The following is a 16,968-nucleotide window of genomic DNA, read 5'->3' on the forward strand; positions in this document are numbered from 1 at the left end:
GAACTTACATTTCTGAGTAAATCTAATTTTATCATGATTTATTAGAAATTTTTCAGTGCTGATGGATTTGACTTGTCATTGTTTTGTATTTAATATTTCTGCACTTATACTTATCATAAATTTCACCAGAAGTTTGTCAATGCTATTAGTCTTTTCAAAGAACCAACTTTAAACTTTGTAGATTATATGTATTGTATCTTGGGTTTTATATCTTAATTATTTTGCTCTTATCTTTATTATTTTCTTTCTCCTTTCTTTGGGTTTTTCCTATTCTTTTTCTAATTTTAAGTTTCATGCTTAGATTATCAATTTTAGCCTTTGCTTACTTTTAATATAAGAGTTTCTTTTTTATCCTAAGTATTATTTTAGCCAAACCCATAAATCTGGATTTATCATGTCTCAATCATTGGTTATTGATAAATGTTTTAAATATTCTTGACTTTTTTAATTGTTTTTTTCTATTTTTGCACTTTTTTTCTTTTTTCCATTTCCCTCTTCTTGTCATTTATAATTTTTACACACTATTTCTATTCTTAGTGATTCTGCTTTTTTATATAAGAAATTATAAAGATAATCATTAAGATAAAATAGAGGAGAATCCTTTCACCAATTACATGCTCTAGGCAGTGGCAACAGAATATTACCACAAGTTCATGGCTGTGGAATCTTATTGTATAGAATGTTTTCTGTACCTCTATTTTATCACCTTTTCCCTCAAACTATTTCAACTTACGGCAAATCTATCTATGAATATGCTGACTATCTGCACACTATCAGTCCTTTCAACATCGGACAGATATGCAAAATAATAGTAATAATAATAATAACAATAACCTCCTTTGAAACAACATAACCCAGAATTTCTCTAAGAACTTTACTTTTGCTGATATAGCTCAGTCCCTCAATATTCTGAGGAATTGAAAGGGTGGTGCTATTTCCCTTGCAATAACCAATGAGAGGAGGCATAGTGGAGAGCTGGACAGGAAATGCTGTTGTAAGTAAAATGGACAGTTTGAAGAACATTTTACAATGCAATACTATGTGTCAGCTGGAAGCTTCCACTCTTGTGACTCAGTGAAGTGCTTCTCCCTACACTTCCTCCAGCACGATCCAGAGTTCCAGACAATGAGTACCCTTCACTCTTGTGGTCAAGGTTTGTGGAAGTCAGACCAGTTTTTCTGGACTTGGAAAAGCTCTCAGCTCACAGAACTGCTAGGGTTGGGTGGGTGTGGATTGATGGGCTCAGCAATATTTTGTCCTGGGAAAAGTTATTTGAATGAAAATCTTATACTCGTGAGAATCATAATAAGCACATAAGTGGCCTTAATCCTTGCAACTTTTTGCACAATGGCTTTGTTTTTATGTTTGTCCCCAGCCTACATAGATAAGGTTGCCTTTTACTCATAGCGTAACTTGTTTTCTGCCACCACAACTTAATTTCTCTTCCTGAAATAGCCTAGTCTAGGCTGATTCTTAGCAGGAAGTGAAAACAAAACTTATCTTATAGGCAGAACAACAAAAATTTAAGTAGAGTCAGTTATCTAAACGGGGCTGGAATATTCCAACATTTTACCTAGATGAGAACATCTTACTGTTATCTCGATTTTATCTTTGAGAAATAAAACTAAACAAGGTCAAATAACTTGATTATAGTTATTTGTTAGTTAGTTAATGGTGCAGAGACATAAAGTAGACCCAAGTCTGGTTTTGTGCAGTAGTGATATAATAACTATAGGATTTCATAGAAACAGAATGATTGCTAATTGGGTATGCTTCCCTCTGCCCTGCGACTCAGGAGTCTTTTCTCAGGCAATTAGCAGCTTTATCATGTGCAAAGGGAAGCAGCTGAAATTTAGTCAGTGCCAGGTTCTTTCTGGGGAAAATTTGTTCCTGGCAAGTGTTAACGATTAAAAAAAAAAAAAATTGAAATCTATAAAGAATTTTAGTGAGTTTATTTGAGCCAAATTGTCGACATATCCAGGAAGCAGAACCTCAGTAAATTGAGATAATGCTCCAAAGAATGGCGGGTTACATTTTTATTTATACATTGCAATCAAAGGAGGCATTTCCAGACTGGATCCTCTGACCTTCCTCCTTCTCACCTGGCTCCATGAGTAACACAGGTGTAATGCGTGGTTTATGTCTTGGAAGGAGGGAAGGTACCATGTTTGTGCCCGTTGCTGAGACACAAAGGCCTGAATAGAATCCCTTCGTCGCAGTCTAAGTAAGAGGATGGCAAGCACCAACCCAAGGAGCACTGAGGTGGTTCCTAAGACATAACCATATCTTTTCCCATCCCACCACTCACTTCTAGATTCAAGTGTTGGTATTTTTGATCTTAGAAACATTGCAGTCCCCAACATGACCCAGACTTTAGTCTCTACAGTTTCAAAAACTATGGTCTAGGAGACTAGATGAAACAAATGAGATTAGAGGTCTAAGAGTTCAAGAATTTCCCGAGATCATATCATTATTCTCCTGGCTTCGGTTAGAAATATGGTTATCTTAACAGCCATCGGAGGCTAGTAAAAAAAAAAAAGAAAGAAAGAAATATGGTTATCTTAGCTCAAACAGAGGGCATTTGGCTCAGTTTAGAAAATTCACATGGGGCCCGGCCAAGGGGGCTCAGTAATTGAGCATCAACCTATGAGCTAGGAGGTCAGGGTTCGATTCCCAGTCAGGGCACATGTCCAGGTTGCAGGCTCAATCCCCAGTGTGGGGCCTGCAGGAGGCAGCCAATGATTCTCTCTCATCATTGATGTTTCTATCTTTCTTCTTCTCCCTTCCTCTCTGAAATAAATCAAAATATATTTTAAAAGAAGAAGAAAACTCAGATGGGGAAAGGCCATTTCCTATATCAGATTTTAAGGACCCTCATTTTCACAAGCCCAGGGCACAGAGGTAATCACACCTGTGGCTCTTGAGTCCACTTAATTCCTTATTGCCACTTATAACTCAAACTGAAAACAGAGGGGGGAAAGCAGTGGTGTGACCTGAGCTTTCACAGAACTGAAAGGAAAAGCAATGGGTCTATCATTGCTCTTTTCTTTACTCCCCATACTTGCCGATTGCTAATATTAGTACTTGTGTGCAGTCTTTCATCTATTCTGGGTTTGGCTGCTGTGAGGGGCATGAGAATTTGCCTTGTAGACCTTCCTAATAAGTGGAGCTTAATTGACTTGAGGGCCACAGCTGCAATGCTTTAAAATCTATCTCTAAGGTCATCCCTCCCATGGGCAGCTCCCTACCAAGAGCAGAGCACACAGTGGGGAAGCTAAGAAAGACCCATGCCTGAGAGACACAGGACTCTTTATTGGATGAATTGGCATTGCTAATCAATGCCACCGGGTCCGAAGCCTGGGATGGTCAGCGTCCACACTATGGGTTTGGGGTGGGGGTGGGGGGTGGCGGCAGGAGGGGGGGGGGGGGGAATGCCTGGGATTCAGTCGCATTATTTGTAACCCCACAATGATGGACACTAATTTAAAAAGTATAAGGAAAAGTGCTTTTTAAAACTATGTTCTTATAAGCATATGAAGCTTTCTGGATCCCGGGACCTGTTTTACTAAAACCTTGGCTGAGGATCTCCTGTTGTGCAAGAGACACAGAAGACAAGTGGCTCCTCTGGAGGTAATGAATGAGAGAGAGTGTGGAGAGGAGCCAGCAAGGATTAACCTCAGCCCTTTCAAGAATAACAAAGGCGTCCCTGGGTGGGCTCGAACCACCAACCTTTCGGTTAACAGCCGAACGCGCTAACCGATTGCGCCACAGAGATCCATGGGGATAAGGTTCTCAAGGTAAGAAATGTAGTCAGGCTCTCAGACACCGCTAGGTGGAGCCACCCCTGTTATGGGACAGATGTCCGTGCAGACGCTGAAAACGTGACGACAGGTGGAGCCCACGGGCACGCTGGCCGCCCGGCCCCGCTCCGCTTCAGCTTCAGACGCCCGCGCCCCGGGACGCCCCGGGGGAAGGAATCCAGACCACAGAGCGAGGAGGAGCTCACACAGTTCCGTCCAGGAAAGGCAGAATCCTGGTGGCCCTTCAGTTCCTGTTTCCAATTGCACTCATGTCCTTTCTGCTCTTTGTTTAGTGTGTTGTTGTTTTTATCTCACAAACCAGGTTCTATTCTGAAAATATTTTTGAAATAGAGTCGTGATTTTTTCTCACTGATCTGTGACTTTCCCCTGTACAGCCAGAACCACCACCTGCTGCCAGGGTGCAGAGATGCAGAGAGAGCCAGGGCTCAGCTTTTGACTTCCAAAATAAGCTCCCATACCTACTTTCAGAGGCGACTGATGTGAATGAAGCTTTTTTTTTTTTTTTTTGAGATTTTTTTTAGGAGGAAAATATTTTCTGAGAAATAAAAAATCAAGGACCTAAAGAAGGTCAGATAGATTTAAAAAAAAAAAAAAAAAAAAAAAAAGGAAAACTTGTCCATATAAATAGATTTAAGAAATAATAAAAAAATTTTGTGCTGAAACTGGTTTGCCTCAGTGGATAGAGCATCAGCCTGCAGACTGAAAGGTCCTGGGTTTGATTCTGGTTAAGGGCATGTACCTTGGTTGCGGGCACATCCCCAGTGGGGGGTGTGCAAGAGGCAGCTGATCAATGATTCTCTCTCATCGATGTTTCTAACTCTCTCCTTCTCTCTTCCTCTCTGTAAAAAAAAAAAAAAAAAAAAATCAATAAAATATATTTAAATTTTTTTTGTTATTTAATATATCTATGTCTCAGCTTCTCCAAATTAAGATAATAGCAGGAGTGACCACATACTGGTTTTGTTAGTATTAAATGATCAAACTATTGAAAGTGCTTACAGTCGTGCCTCCCAACTGGGTCTGTTGGGAAGACATGGAGGTGACAAGACATGGTCCCTGGCTTGGTGGAGGACGCAGACAGCAGCCCCACCACGGAGCAGCGGGACACACCCCCCACAGAGAGGTTAGGCCCCGTGAGGGCTGGAAGGCCCAGAGGGAAGTGGGTGGGGGCCCAGCTGAGTCCCCAAAGGCAAATGTTGGCAGACGGGAAAGTGTGGAAGGGATGGCATGGGGCCCCGTTTCCAGGAAAGAGCTCCTTCCTGGGTGTGCCCAACAGATCCAAGCAGGCCCGGCCCAGGCTGGCGAAATCAGGACAGTCAGGCGGCCGTAAAGAAATCCCCCAGGAAGGGAAGGAGGACTAGGCCGAGGTGCCCCTTAGTCCTCAGTGGCCTGTGAAACCCTATGGAGAGCGGCTACAGCGTTTGGGCAGGTTCAAGCCATGGGCTAATGAGAGGGCGCAGTCCTCCCATGGCCACGTGCAAGTCCCAGCCTGGAGGCCACAGCCCTCCTAGCACAGTGATAGCCAACAGCTGTCGTCAGCTGGCACCTATGGTCTGAACACGTGGCTCCACGTGCCTGAGTGACGTGGGCTTGATAGAGTTCAGGTGCATGCAATTGAGTAGGATCGAAACCCATGAGAATGCTGTAACCATCTTGTCCCTGCCCTTCCTTACTTTGCCTCTTGGCATCTGGCTATAAAATAAAGACACGGCGTGTGGTCGGTGGCGCTGTCTCTCTCCACCAGAGAGGTCAGCATCCCATCCGGCCCCAGCTTCACTCTCTTGAATGTCTTTCCTAATTCCTGCATGGCCCCCCACTCAGGTTAACCCTTGGCCGCATTGGCACGGCACAAAACCCAACAGAATCCCCCTGAGCCCTCAGAGGGATGGCCTGGGTCTCTGGACATGAGGACTCAGCCCACAGGGATTCCAAGCAGATTCCTGTATTCCTCTCTCCAAGACAGCTGACCACCCACTGTGTGCTGGCCCGGCTGACCACCCACTGTGTGCTGACACTGGGCCGGTGGGAAGGCATGTCCCTGGCTTGGAGGAGGACACAGACAGCAGCCCCACCACGGAGCAGCGGGACACACCCCCCTACACACACAGGGAGGTCAGGCCCCGGGAGGGCAGGAAGGCCCAGAGGGAAGTGGGTGGGGGCCCAGCTGAGTCCCCAAAGGCGAGTGTGGAAGGGGTGGCGATGGGGCCCCTACCAGGGAGGGAACAGCAGGGAAATCCCCTTCAGAGCTTGGCTGACCAGACACAAAGGTCCCCTCTCAGTCACAGGGTGCTTCTGCCCTCTGTGACACAGACCCAGCAGGAAAGAGAGCAGCCAGGGCCCTTAAATGACACCTCACCCCCCTCCCCAGCCCCCCAATCACCTGCCCGGGGGAGCAATGAGGGTGACGGCCCATCGTCCCCTTAAAACCCATTTTTCTACCACAGTGACTAGAACGTGGTTCCCAGACGATCTTCAGAGAGAAACCCACCAAGAGGAGCCCTCGGGGGGCCTGAGGCAGAGGAGCCCCTCCCAGAGGGATTCTGGGTCCGATTCCTGAGCTTCCGGGAGAGAAAGAAACACAGACAACACAGACAGGGCAGGGCGGTCTCAGCCGGGAGGGGTCAGGGGCCAGGGAGGACTCAAGTCCGTGAGTCACAGGTAGCCCTGAGCTGGAGTAACGCCACGTCTATCATTATGTTTTATTGTAAGACCAGACCCAGCCCTCTCTCCTCCAGGAAGACTTCCCTGATTGACAGTCACCAAGTGCCACTCATCGCCCTTCCCCTCACAGGCTGACTGGTTGGCTGCCCTGCTCCCCTAGTAGAGGCCGTGCTGGGCGCAGTAGCGGGCGCACAGCTGCCGGTGGTACTGCAGGTGGTAGTCCCTCAGCAGCCGGCCCAGGATGTACAGGAACTCGTCAAAGCAGATCTGGTTGTCCTTGTCCTTGTCCGCCGCCCGGAACAGCTCGGAGACGAAGTACGGCTTTCTCCGGCCCTGAGGAGGGCACAGGGTCAGCCGGCACCCAGGCACGGGCCCTGGCAGAGTTTCAGGCTCCACCGCCCAAGGGGAAGAAACAGCGGGGAAACTGAGTGTGGCCCTAGGGGCACAGGGGGCCGGGCACCTGGACCCGGGCCGCAGGGGGCAGAAGGATGGTGCAGCCTGGGCGCCGCTGGATGGCTGACCGCTGGTGGCTGAGCAGGGCCAGGCGCCTGGCCCTCTGCTGGTGGCTTCTGAGTCTGTCTCCCAGCTGAGCATCCACCCCACAGGGCCGCCCAGCTTGGGGCTGCACACGGGGAATTGCCCAAGGCACCGCCCACTGCCCCTCAGGTCCACATCTCTAGCACCATTGCAGGGCCGGCACCCAGTGGGCCAGATTTCCGCAGGGGGTGCCATCCGCCCAGGATTGTTCCTGGCCACTGGCTGTGTCCTAAGGAAAGTGCAGGATGGGAGAGGCCAAGGGCTGTCCGGATGTCCCAGAGCACTGGCCCTGAGGGCTAAGGCTGGGGGCGGCATAGGAGAGCAAAGGAGCATTCAGGTGGAAGGGACGGCAGGGAGGAAGTCAGGTCAGAGTGCATGAGGGGACAGGACAGGCCAAGAGGAGGGAGCCCCGCACAGAGCGGGCTGACCCCACGGTGCCCAGGCCTCCTGCCTGGGCAGCTCCCCCAGGCTTCCCTCACGCAGCCCCTCTGGCCGGCTGCCATCTCCGGCTCTGTGGGCCCTGTGCCCAGGTGACAAGGTTTCCCTAGAGACAGGGGACCAATCACAGTCACCAGCCCCCCTCCATGACCTGGGGGCTACGCTCCAATAAGCCCAGGACCAGACTCTCCTCCGATGCTCCCCAAAGGGAGGCAGGGGGCCTGCAGGGACTAGGGTGCCTGTCCTGGAGGCAGCAGCCTTGGGTCACCCGGGGGCCTGGCACCGCGGGCACCGAGGGCAGACACTCGGGTTGGCCTTGCAGTCCCCAGGGAGCCGAGTAATCACATGGCTGGTCCTGATGGCAGAGGAGATTCCAGGCCTGAGCAGGTGGCTGAGCAGCCTGAGGTCAGGGCTGGGCCCCAGGGCTGGGCTGAGACTCGGCCTGGGACCAGAGGGGGAGGGGAAGCTCCATTTCCTACCCGCCCACACCTAGTCCCTCCTGGCTTCCCCTTAGCCCAGCATGGGGGCGGCAGGAGGAGGCTGTGCTAGACCCCAGGAGAAGGTGGGGCAGGGCCCAGGGGCCGAGGGAGGGTTCAGGACCTGTTCTCAGGGGAAGCAAAACAAGCGGAGCCCCACCCGGCTTTGGGGTTAGGATGGGCTGCGGGGGTTAGTGGTGCTTGGGCTGGAGCGGGGCCAGGCAGGGAGTTTCAGGAGGAAAAGCCGCCAGGGCCGTCCTCCCTTGGCCGCTGATCCAGCCTCAGCACTCCCCTCCTCTCTCCTAAGTTCCAGTGCTCTGGGAGGTGCTCCCGGGAGGTGCTCCCAGTACAAAACCCTCACGTCAAACCTCACAACCCGCCCGCTACCCGCCCCACCTGCCCCCGGCCCCGCACCAGGCTCTCCATGAAGCGGGGCACGTTGTCCATGAGCAGGGCCCTCAGCTCCTCCAGGGACAGGGTCTCCACGTCCCCCTCCCGGGCCGCGTACTGGTGGTAGCTGCGGATGATCTGGAAGAGGGATTCCTCCACCGGCGTGTCCGTCATGGCAGCGGGACAAGGGCCGAGTCCAGAGATGTGGAGGCGGAGCAGCTGGGGCCAGTGGAGAATCTGGGAAGGGAGAGCAGCTCCTCCTCGGGGCCAGATCCTCTGCCCTTTGCTTCCTGCCGCCCTGGTCTCAGGGCTCCTCCCTGCCCATCCTCGGGGCCTCCAATCACGGTGGCCGGTGTTGTGACGCCTCACAGGGCCTTCGGGAGCACAGCGGAGCCTTCATTGCATTCCTGAGGTGACATCACAGGCACGTGCTCCCTAAGATTAACTCAGCCAGTTAAGGGACCCACCTGTCCTCAGAGCCTGATCTGAAGCATCTCAGACTCACACAAGGTCACAAGGTCATCCATCTCCCTGCCTCCCAGCTCACCTCCCAGCTCACCCTCCCAGCTCACCTCCCAGCTCACCTCCCAGCTCACCTCCCAGCTCACCCTCCCAGCTCACCTCCCAGCTCACCTCCCAGCTCACCTCCCAGCTCACCCTCCCAGCTCACCCTCCCAGCTCCAGGGCTTGGGTGGGGCTACACACTTAACTCCAATACAACCCCCTTCCATGTCCTCCCTCAGTCAGTGAACCCCAAACTCCACAGTGAATGAAGGACATTCCGACAACTATTTCTCGAGGCTCTGCCGTGTGCCAGGACCCTCCAGGCCACATGAGTGGGACACGCGGCCAGCTCACAGGGCGGGAACGAGCGGAGGGGACAGTCACACAGTGAACACTGCTAATTTAGCAGCACAAACAGGCACCCTGGGCACTCAGGAAGGGACTCCATCTGCCTGGAGAGCTGAGGAAGACCTCCTCAGGAGGCAGCTTTTCAGGTGGGAGTGAAGAAAAGATGCTATTGCAGGGGAAGCATGGAGACCAGCTCTCCAGACGACCCCATAGTCAAAGGCCTGGTTGGCCTCCAAACAGCTACCATCTGGGCCTTTGAGTGGCAGGTGAACTCCACCCCCATCTCCAGCTTCCTGCCAGCCAGCCAGCCCTTCTGTCCCTGCCCTGCCTCTCCCCTGGGCGGGGCATGCAGCGGATGGGTGAGTCTCCCAGACGGGGGCGCCAAAGGGCAGGTTATTGAACCCGAGGTTAAGCCTCCACATCCCTGAAGGTTTGAGAGAAACAGGTAAATACTGAAGCCAAACTTCTTCCAGTTTACAGGGTGAGCCTTCTTCTACCCAACATCATGATTCCCTCGGCAAATAAGTGGTTCACCAATACACTAAAATAAAATTAAAATGGCTCACGTGTCTAAGAGGTAAAACAATTTGCAATGCCACTGAGAATTTATTGAATACTTTAGATTCAGCCATCATTCCCCTGGGAATTTATCCCAAGAAAGTAATTAAACAGCAATAAATCTGGTAAAAAAAATAAAATAAAATAAAATAAAATAAAATAAAAAATAACTCATTTTTGACACAGAGCTTGTTGGGGGTAGAGATTTCATATTTACCCCCTTCACTCTGCCTTTTTTTTTCAATTTGGGACAAAAACAATCCCCCTTCTCTTCTCGCCCGCCCCCCCCACATACACATACTGTCCCAATACCCAGTGCTGATCTTACAGCTGTGTGGTAACTAGTCTTCTCATTAATACTGCGCTGTGGACATCTGCTCACACACTAACTCAATGTAGCCTGATTTTTAACGAGTGTATAGTGATCATTTATTTGCATATGTCAACATTTGCTCTTTAATCCATTGCCAGTAGCCATTTAAATTACGTTAGATTCATATGATTCAAGGTTAATTCTTTCTTAGCACTGACATTTCTTATTAGAGTTTATTAAATATAATTTTATTTTATTAACATTTTATTATACTCTATTTGAAATACATTTTATTGTAACTGACTATTACAGAAACTACAGTGAAATTTTAAGACGAGCTGCAGGTGGTTCTGCCTCTTGGAGGCCAGGGAAGGCTGTGCCGGAGCCTGCTCTGGCTCTGGAGAGGCCGCTGGAGCCGGCGTTGCCTCATGAGGTCTGTTTTGCTGTTGATCTGGAGCTGGTTCTGTAGATCCCAGAAGAGAACATGTGATCACCGTGACTGCCTCGGTGTGCCTTCTAGAGACAGAAAGTCTCCCCTGTCCATCGATGGAGTCCCTGTTCAAGAGCCACCCAGGAAGTCCTCCCAGACTGCAGGCCCTGGGCGTGGCGATCTGAGCCAGCTCTGCCTCTGGCCTCTAACAGCTCCTCTCTGTGTGGCGAGCCCCATCTCCTCCCCACGTGCCCACATCACCCACCCCGAGTCCTCCTCACCCTCACCCTCTGCCTCTGCCTCTGCGGGCTCACGGCACTCCAGCTCCGAAAGGAGCAGCTGGGCCTGGCGCTCCAGGTCTGAGCCTGGAAAACTGAGGCGGAGGTAGGCCAGCAGCGTGCCCAGGCAGGGGAATTCTGGGGGCTGGGAGAAATCCTCAGGGCACTGGTCCAGCCACATGCCCAGGATGGCGAGGATGGCCCTGGGGAGAGACATGGCAGCAGAGTCTGAGGCCTGGCCTTTCCTTCCCCACTAACCTCCAGGGTATCCCTGTGGGAGCCTGGGGTCCCTATCCTCCCCTCACGGTTCTGACCCCAAGCCCACTCACTTTTTCCGCTGGTCCACAGGCCCGCCATCCTCCTCAGCGGAGGGGAAGATGCAGCCATACCTAGAGGAGGCCAGGAGGACATCACATCGACTGCCCTGTGGACGCTGCCTGCCTGTGGAGTCAGGGTGACTGTCTCTCTCCCGACTACAAGGAAGCTCTGGAAGGTGGGGCTGGGGTCTGCTCGGGGCACTGGATTGTGGTCCGTGCCCAGAACATGCCTGCACCTGCCGATACATGTGCTGAATGAAGGAGCTCCATCACAGGTATCTCATCACCGCTGCTCCCCCCTGGGATTCCTGCTCCGGCTTCACCCAGAACAGAGAACCCTCATGAAACCTCCAACCTCCTTTCCAATGAGAAAACAGCTCAGCCCCAGGCCCCGAGGGAAGTGAGGGATGAGGCAGAGGCTTCCTCATGAGGAAGAGAAAATGACCAATTAGCACAACCACTGCCCCCCCCCCCCATCTACCCCTGCCCCAGACTTCTCCAGTGGCCAGGCACCCAGAGAGCACGTGGCAGGGAGGACCCCTCAGGTTTCTATAGTTATCCTATGAGTTTGCTCCTGGGCTCCCCCCCACATTCAGAGGAGCACACAGACTCAAGGAGAAGCGTGACCTTCTGAAGACTCACAGCCAGCAAGTGCCCGGATGACCGCTGTGCTGTGGAGGGGCGGGTGCTCACCTTGTCAGCAGTAGGTCCAACACCTGCTGGGCGGTGGCAAAAGCTCTGTAGTTCCAGAGGAAGGCGGGCACGAAGGTGGGGTCCCTGCCCAGGACGGCAGGCACCAGGTACTCCACCAGCTGGCCCAGCCGGTGTGCCCGGGCGGTCTGCACCATACAGACTTTATTTGTGTTCCCGGTGGATGTGTTTTGCCCCTGGGGTGGGACAGAGGAGGGACATGCAGTCAAAACAGCATCACGGGAACCACCTGGTGGGTTGGCAGCTGCAGCTCAGACCGAACCCACAAGCCTTCAGTGACTGTTGGCAAGAAGGGGGACACCAATGCTTGCAGGAGGGAAAATGTTATTGGCATGAAAAATAGAATTGCTCCTGGCCAGTAGCTCAGTGGTTAGAGTGCCGCCGCCCCCCTCCACACACACCCCCTCCCCCAGCCATTGAAAGCTCTGGGTTCAATTTTGCTCAAGGACAGCTCCTCGGTTGCAGGCTTGCGCTCTGTGCTCCTTATAGGTCAGGGCATGTGTGGGAGGCAACCAGTCGATGTGTCTCTCTCACATCAATGTTTCTCTCTCCCTCCCCCTCCCTTCCTCTCTTCCACTCTCTGAAAAGCAATGAAAAGAGTATCCTCAGGTGAGTATTAAGAACTAAGTAGAATTGGAGGAGGGGAACAACGAAGCACCTTAGTAACTCAGGTCATATTTTGCTAGCTGAGGATGGACAGCCCGTCCCCGTAGTAACAGTCTCATCCTTGGGTTTTCTGACAAAGCCGCCCATGCTCAGATGAGAACACAGAGGCTTTTTATGGGGTGGGAGGGGTCAGGAGATAAGGGCATGTGAGATGTTCAGGGCAGCATCGTTGACATGGCAACAGAGGGGGTCACTCCAGGCCTCACAGCAGTGAAGGGTTGGATCGCTATGGCAACTGGTCCCCTCAGGGTATGATACACAGCCCTGGGAGACCCCAGCTCCTGACCTGGAGGGGCCACGGGATATATTCCTCTGGGGCAGAAAGTGGCAAAGCAACAAGACATGGTACCCTGAGCCCGTGTCCTTTTAGGGAAAAACAACCTCACTCATGATAATGGGTAAGACTGAGAGAGGCATGCAAGGATTGTCAGGCCATCAGGGACACTTGGGGATGGGTGTTAAAACAAGAAAATCTGTAGAAAAATGCAAAAATCCTCTTGACTGAACATGAGGTGGACTGATACAAAAGCCTCCTCTCTGATAGTCCTACAAACACGCTCACGGTGACTTTGCTCCTGGCCAGCAGGGGCTGCACAGCGAGGGTGGGCTGAGGGAGAAGAGGGAAACCCAGATTCCTTTGGGAGCAGGACTCTAGAGAGGGGCTCAGGGGAGTAGCAGGGCGGCTTCTGGGACCCAGGCCCCTTTGACTACTGGGGTCCTGGAGGTAGGGTCACCGGGCCTCCTCACTCACCTTCAGACCGAACTGCTCTCCTTTGGCAGCGTGGGGCCCCTGTGCCTCCTGCGGGGGAACCCCATCAGCCAGCTCCCGTCTGACCTCCTGTCTGGCCTCCTGTCTGGCCTCCCGTGGGGAGCTCTGTAAAGACAGCGCCCAGCCGCCGGGCGGAAAGCCTCAGAGCCCGGTCTGTGCTTCACAGACCCTGTGTTCTTCCCACTCCAGACACATTCACCACATTCACTCACACCTCCACGGAGGACAGGAAAGACGTGACGGCTGAGGGCCTAGGATCCTCACTGGCACAGAGGAAAGGCCCTCGGAAAGCCCCTCTCCAACCTGCCAGCCCCGCGCTGGCCGTGACCATGACAGCATCACTAGGAGGTGCCCCGCCCTGCAGCCTGCTCCTGCCCAGGGGTCCTCCCTTCAGGCCCCTCTTCCCCCACATGGAGGGGAGGGGATGGGGCTGCCCAGGGACGGGCAGACAGGCTACCTGAGGGGACCGTCTGGAGAACGGCCAGAGACGCCGGGTAGGAGGAGGGTTAAACCAGCGTCTCCAGAGTTTGGGAAAACTCCCACTGCGGGGTCTCCGCAAGCAGGAGCCCCAAGAACCAGGGATCCAGCAAGAGGACATCTTCAACTCCCAAGTGTCTCTTGCCAAGTGGACTGGCTGTTGGGCTGTGGCTGCCAGGCAACGGGGGTTCTAAGTTCTTTAGGGAAGCGACCTCACTTCCTGTGATCCCCTTCCCTGAGTACCCCCTTCAAATAACAGATATCCAACTAGTCTTAGGGGTTGCTGACTGCTCACACCCCTTCTCCATGGGATATATATGTCCCAACAACACCGACACGCCTTCCTCTACGGCCCCCTGGGAGGTCTGGGTGCAGCCAGGGTCCCAGATTTGAGGAGATAGACCTGGGTTCAGACTCAGCCCCTCATTCTTTCTTCTTCTTGATCCTGGACAAGCCACCGTGCCTGCCAGGGCCTGTCTGTCTCCTGCCTGCACAATGGATTGTGCAGCACGTACGTCTTGGCCATAACGTCCAGGCGCATGTGGGACAGCAGCTGTAAAATTGGAGGAGTGCTGTCATGTGTAAGAAGTGCCTTCTACCTGTTGTTGCTTTCTCTTGTTGCCTCCTCTATGTCTGCTCTTCTTTGTATCCCTCCATAGTCCTTACATCTAAGGCAGGGATGAGGAACTTTTTCCTGCCAAGGGCCATCTGGATAGTTAGAACACCATTCAAGGGCCGTACAAAATTGTCACCTTAAAAATTAGCCTGCTGTATTTGGTTAGACATGTAGATTAACTCGCCCCTAATGCCTAGGCAGGGCCAGACCAAGTGATTTTGTGGGTCTTATACGGCCCTCTGGCCGGACATTCCCCATCCTGATCTAGTGTGTGTGTGTGTGTGTGTGTGTGTGTGTGTGTGTGTGTGTGTGCGTGTGTGCGTGTACACTCACATACATGTCAGTGCTCACTTACTGGATCCCAGAAAGAAAAGAAAAACAGTCCTCACATAGGCAGGAATAGGCAAGAGCTTCCAATATGTTAGGATTTCTAATTTTCTTTTCTTCTTTTTTTTAATATATTTTATTGATTTTTTTACAGAGAGGAAGGGAGAGAGATAGAGAGCTAGAAACGTCGATGAGAGAGAAACATCAACCAGCCACCTTCTGCACACCCCCTACCGGGGAAGTGCCCGCAACCAAGGTACATGCCCTTGACGGGAATCGAACCTGGGACCTTTCAGTCCACAGACCGACGCTCTACCACTGAGCCAAACCGGTTTTGGCGGATTTCTAATTTTCAAGCCAACCCTGTGGGACAGGTTGGAGCCTTTGCCTGGAAGGTCACAGTACTCCTGACCTCTGGACTCTGCCTGCCATGTACCTTGGCTAGTGTCCCCTCACTATGGGCCGCAGTCGTCCAGGTTAGAGTGAGATTCCAAACTGCATAAGCATGAGCTCTGCATAAAGGAGTCCCCAGTGCCCTCCACCCTGGTGGCTGTGGAGAGGAATGCACCCCATATTCCCTGACTAGGCCTCTCCTCAAACAGGGACTGGCTAAATGCTCTCTGGACTGCCAAATGCTCACCCTCTCCCCTGTGCCATCTCCACGGCTATACATGGTCCCATCAGCACAGTCTTTTCCAGAGCCCCCGAGAAAGCCTGGTGCAGCCAGGACCCCAACTGTGAGGACACCGCTGTCTGTGTTTCTGGGCAGAGAGTGGGCCTTTCAGAACCGTCCACATTTCCCCCCAGAGGCTCCCCACGACACACATCCTCCTGTGGTGTGGATGGTGCCCTTCCCTTAAGAGTGGACTCCAGCCGGGACCAGTTTGGCTCAATGGATAGAGCGTCAGCTTGGGGACTGAAAGGTCCTGGGTTCGATCCTGGTCAAGGGCATGTACCTTGGTTGCGGGCATATCCCCAGTAGGGGGTGTGCAAGAGGCAGCTGCTCTATGACTCTCTCTCATCGATGTTTTTAACTCTCTATCTCTCTCCCTTCCTCTCTGTACAAAATCAATAAAATATATTTTTTTTAAAAACAAATAAATAAAAAATTAAAAAATCAATAATAAAAAGAGTGGACTCCATTAGTGACTCCCTAGGAGACAGCAAAGTGATCCAAGGTCACTTCCAAGATTTGATTATAAAACATCAGTGCCTAACTACCTGCTCACTCTGATCTGGGTTCTCTCTGTCTCTCTCTGTCTCTCTCTCTCTCTGTCTCTGTCTCTCTCTCTCTCTGTCTCTGTCTCTCTCTCTCTCTCTCTCAGGTCCCTCATTCTGGGGACTCAGCCACTGAGCTGTGAGCTGCTGTCTGAAGAGACTCACCTGGCTTTGCACCAAGAAGAAGTCAGGCCTTCGATCCAAGCTGAATCCTGCCAAGACTCCCCAAATGAGCTCAGATCCGGAGGGAAACAGATCCCGCCTCAGTTGAGACCGCAGCCCCAACCTCCTGAGAATCGCTGGCAGAAGTACTCAGCTGAGCCATGCGGGATTCTCCACCCAAGAAACTGTGAGATAATAAGTGTTGCCTGATTGTCGCTGAGTGATGGGTAACGTTGTCACACGGCAATAGATCGCTAATACAGTTGCCCCCACACCAGGCCCTGGACCGGTCCTCCTCCCTCGCTCCCCTATCTCCTCCCAGACTCCCTCCAGCCACACCGACCTCCTTTCTAAGCTCCTCTCTGTCCAGACACCTTCTGCCTTCAAGTGTCTGCACAGTTATGCCTTCTGTCGGGAGAAATATACCTGAGTGTTAGGGAGCTGAGGAAGGAGTCATCCACGTGGACAAATGACTCACCCACAGAGTTCCTGCAGGGGGGACAGAAGGAGATTTTGGAGGCCGTTGCTAATTTCTCCCTGAAGAATGTGGCCTGGCTGAGGGGTTAGCAGGAGACTGTGAGCAGGAGGCAGGGAGTGACCCGGCTGGATGAGGGGATCCTCAAAGAGGGGAGCTACTGAAGCAGCAGGGACGTGTCCCGAGGGGGCCCTGGATGGACAGGTGAGTGCCTACGGGCCTCCTGGCACCATGGAGAGGCCCCCTCTGTGGGAGAACTAGCGCTTGCTAGAACTAGCCCCTGCATCTTGCTTCTTTCTAAATGCTCGGCCTCTGCCACCTTGCCTGGCCTGAAAGAGCCTGCGGGGAACGGCACGCCTCTTTCCACAGCTAGCAGAGTCACTGTCACTGATGACTCAGCATGAGATCCACTCCTCCCTCGTGCCCTCTCCTCCCCGCTCCTCTTCAGTCCTGTCTTCTCACTTGCTTCCCAGACA

General features: G+C 52.3%; 1 protein-coding gene across 1 annotated transcript; it reads right to left on the reverse strand.

The window, feature by feature from the left end:
- Positions 1–6,508: 6,508 nt before the first annotated feature.
- Positions 6,509–8,730, reverse strand: LOC311612385 (protein S100-A15A). Its single transcript, XM_084865272.1, has 2 exons — positions 8,348–8,730; positions 6,509–6,815 (listed from the first exon to the last, which is right to left on the reverse strand). Exons 1-2 carry the CDS (start codon positions 8,495–8,497, stop codon positions 6,639–6,641), a joined length of 327 nt encoding a protein of 108 aa, XP_084721398.1. The 5' UTR covers positions 8,498–8,730; the 3' UTR covers positions 6,509–6,638.
- Between the last annotated feature and the right edge of the window lie 8,238 nt (positions 8,731–16,968).

This window comes from Pipistrellus hanaki (assembly GCF_964339955.1).
Source record: "Pipistrellus hanaki genome assembly, chromosome: 18".
NCBI lineage: Eukaryota > Metazoa > Chordata > Mammalia > Chiroptera > Vespertilionidae > Pipistrellus > Pipistrellus hanaki.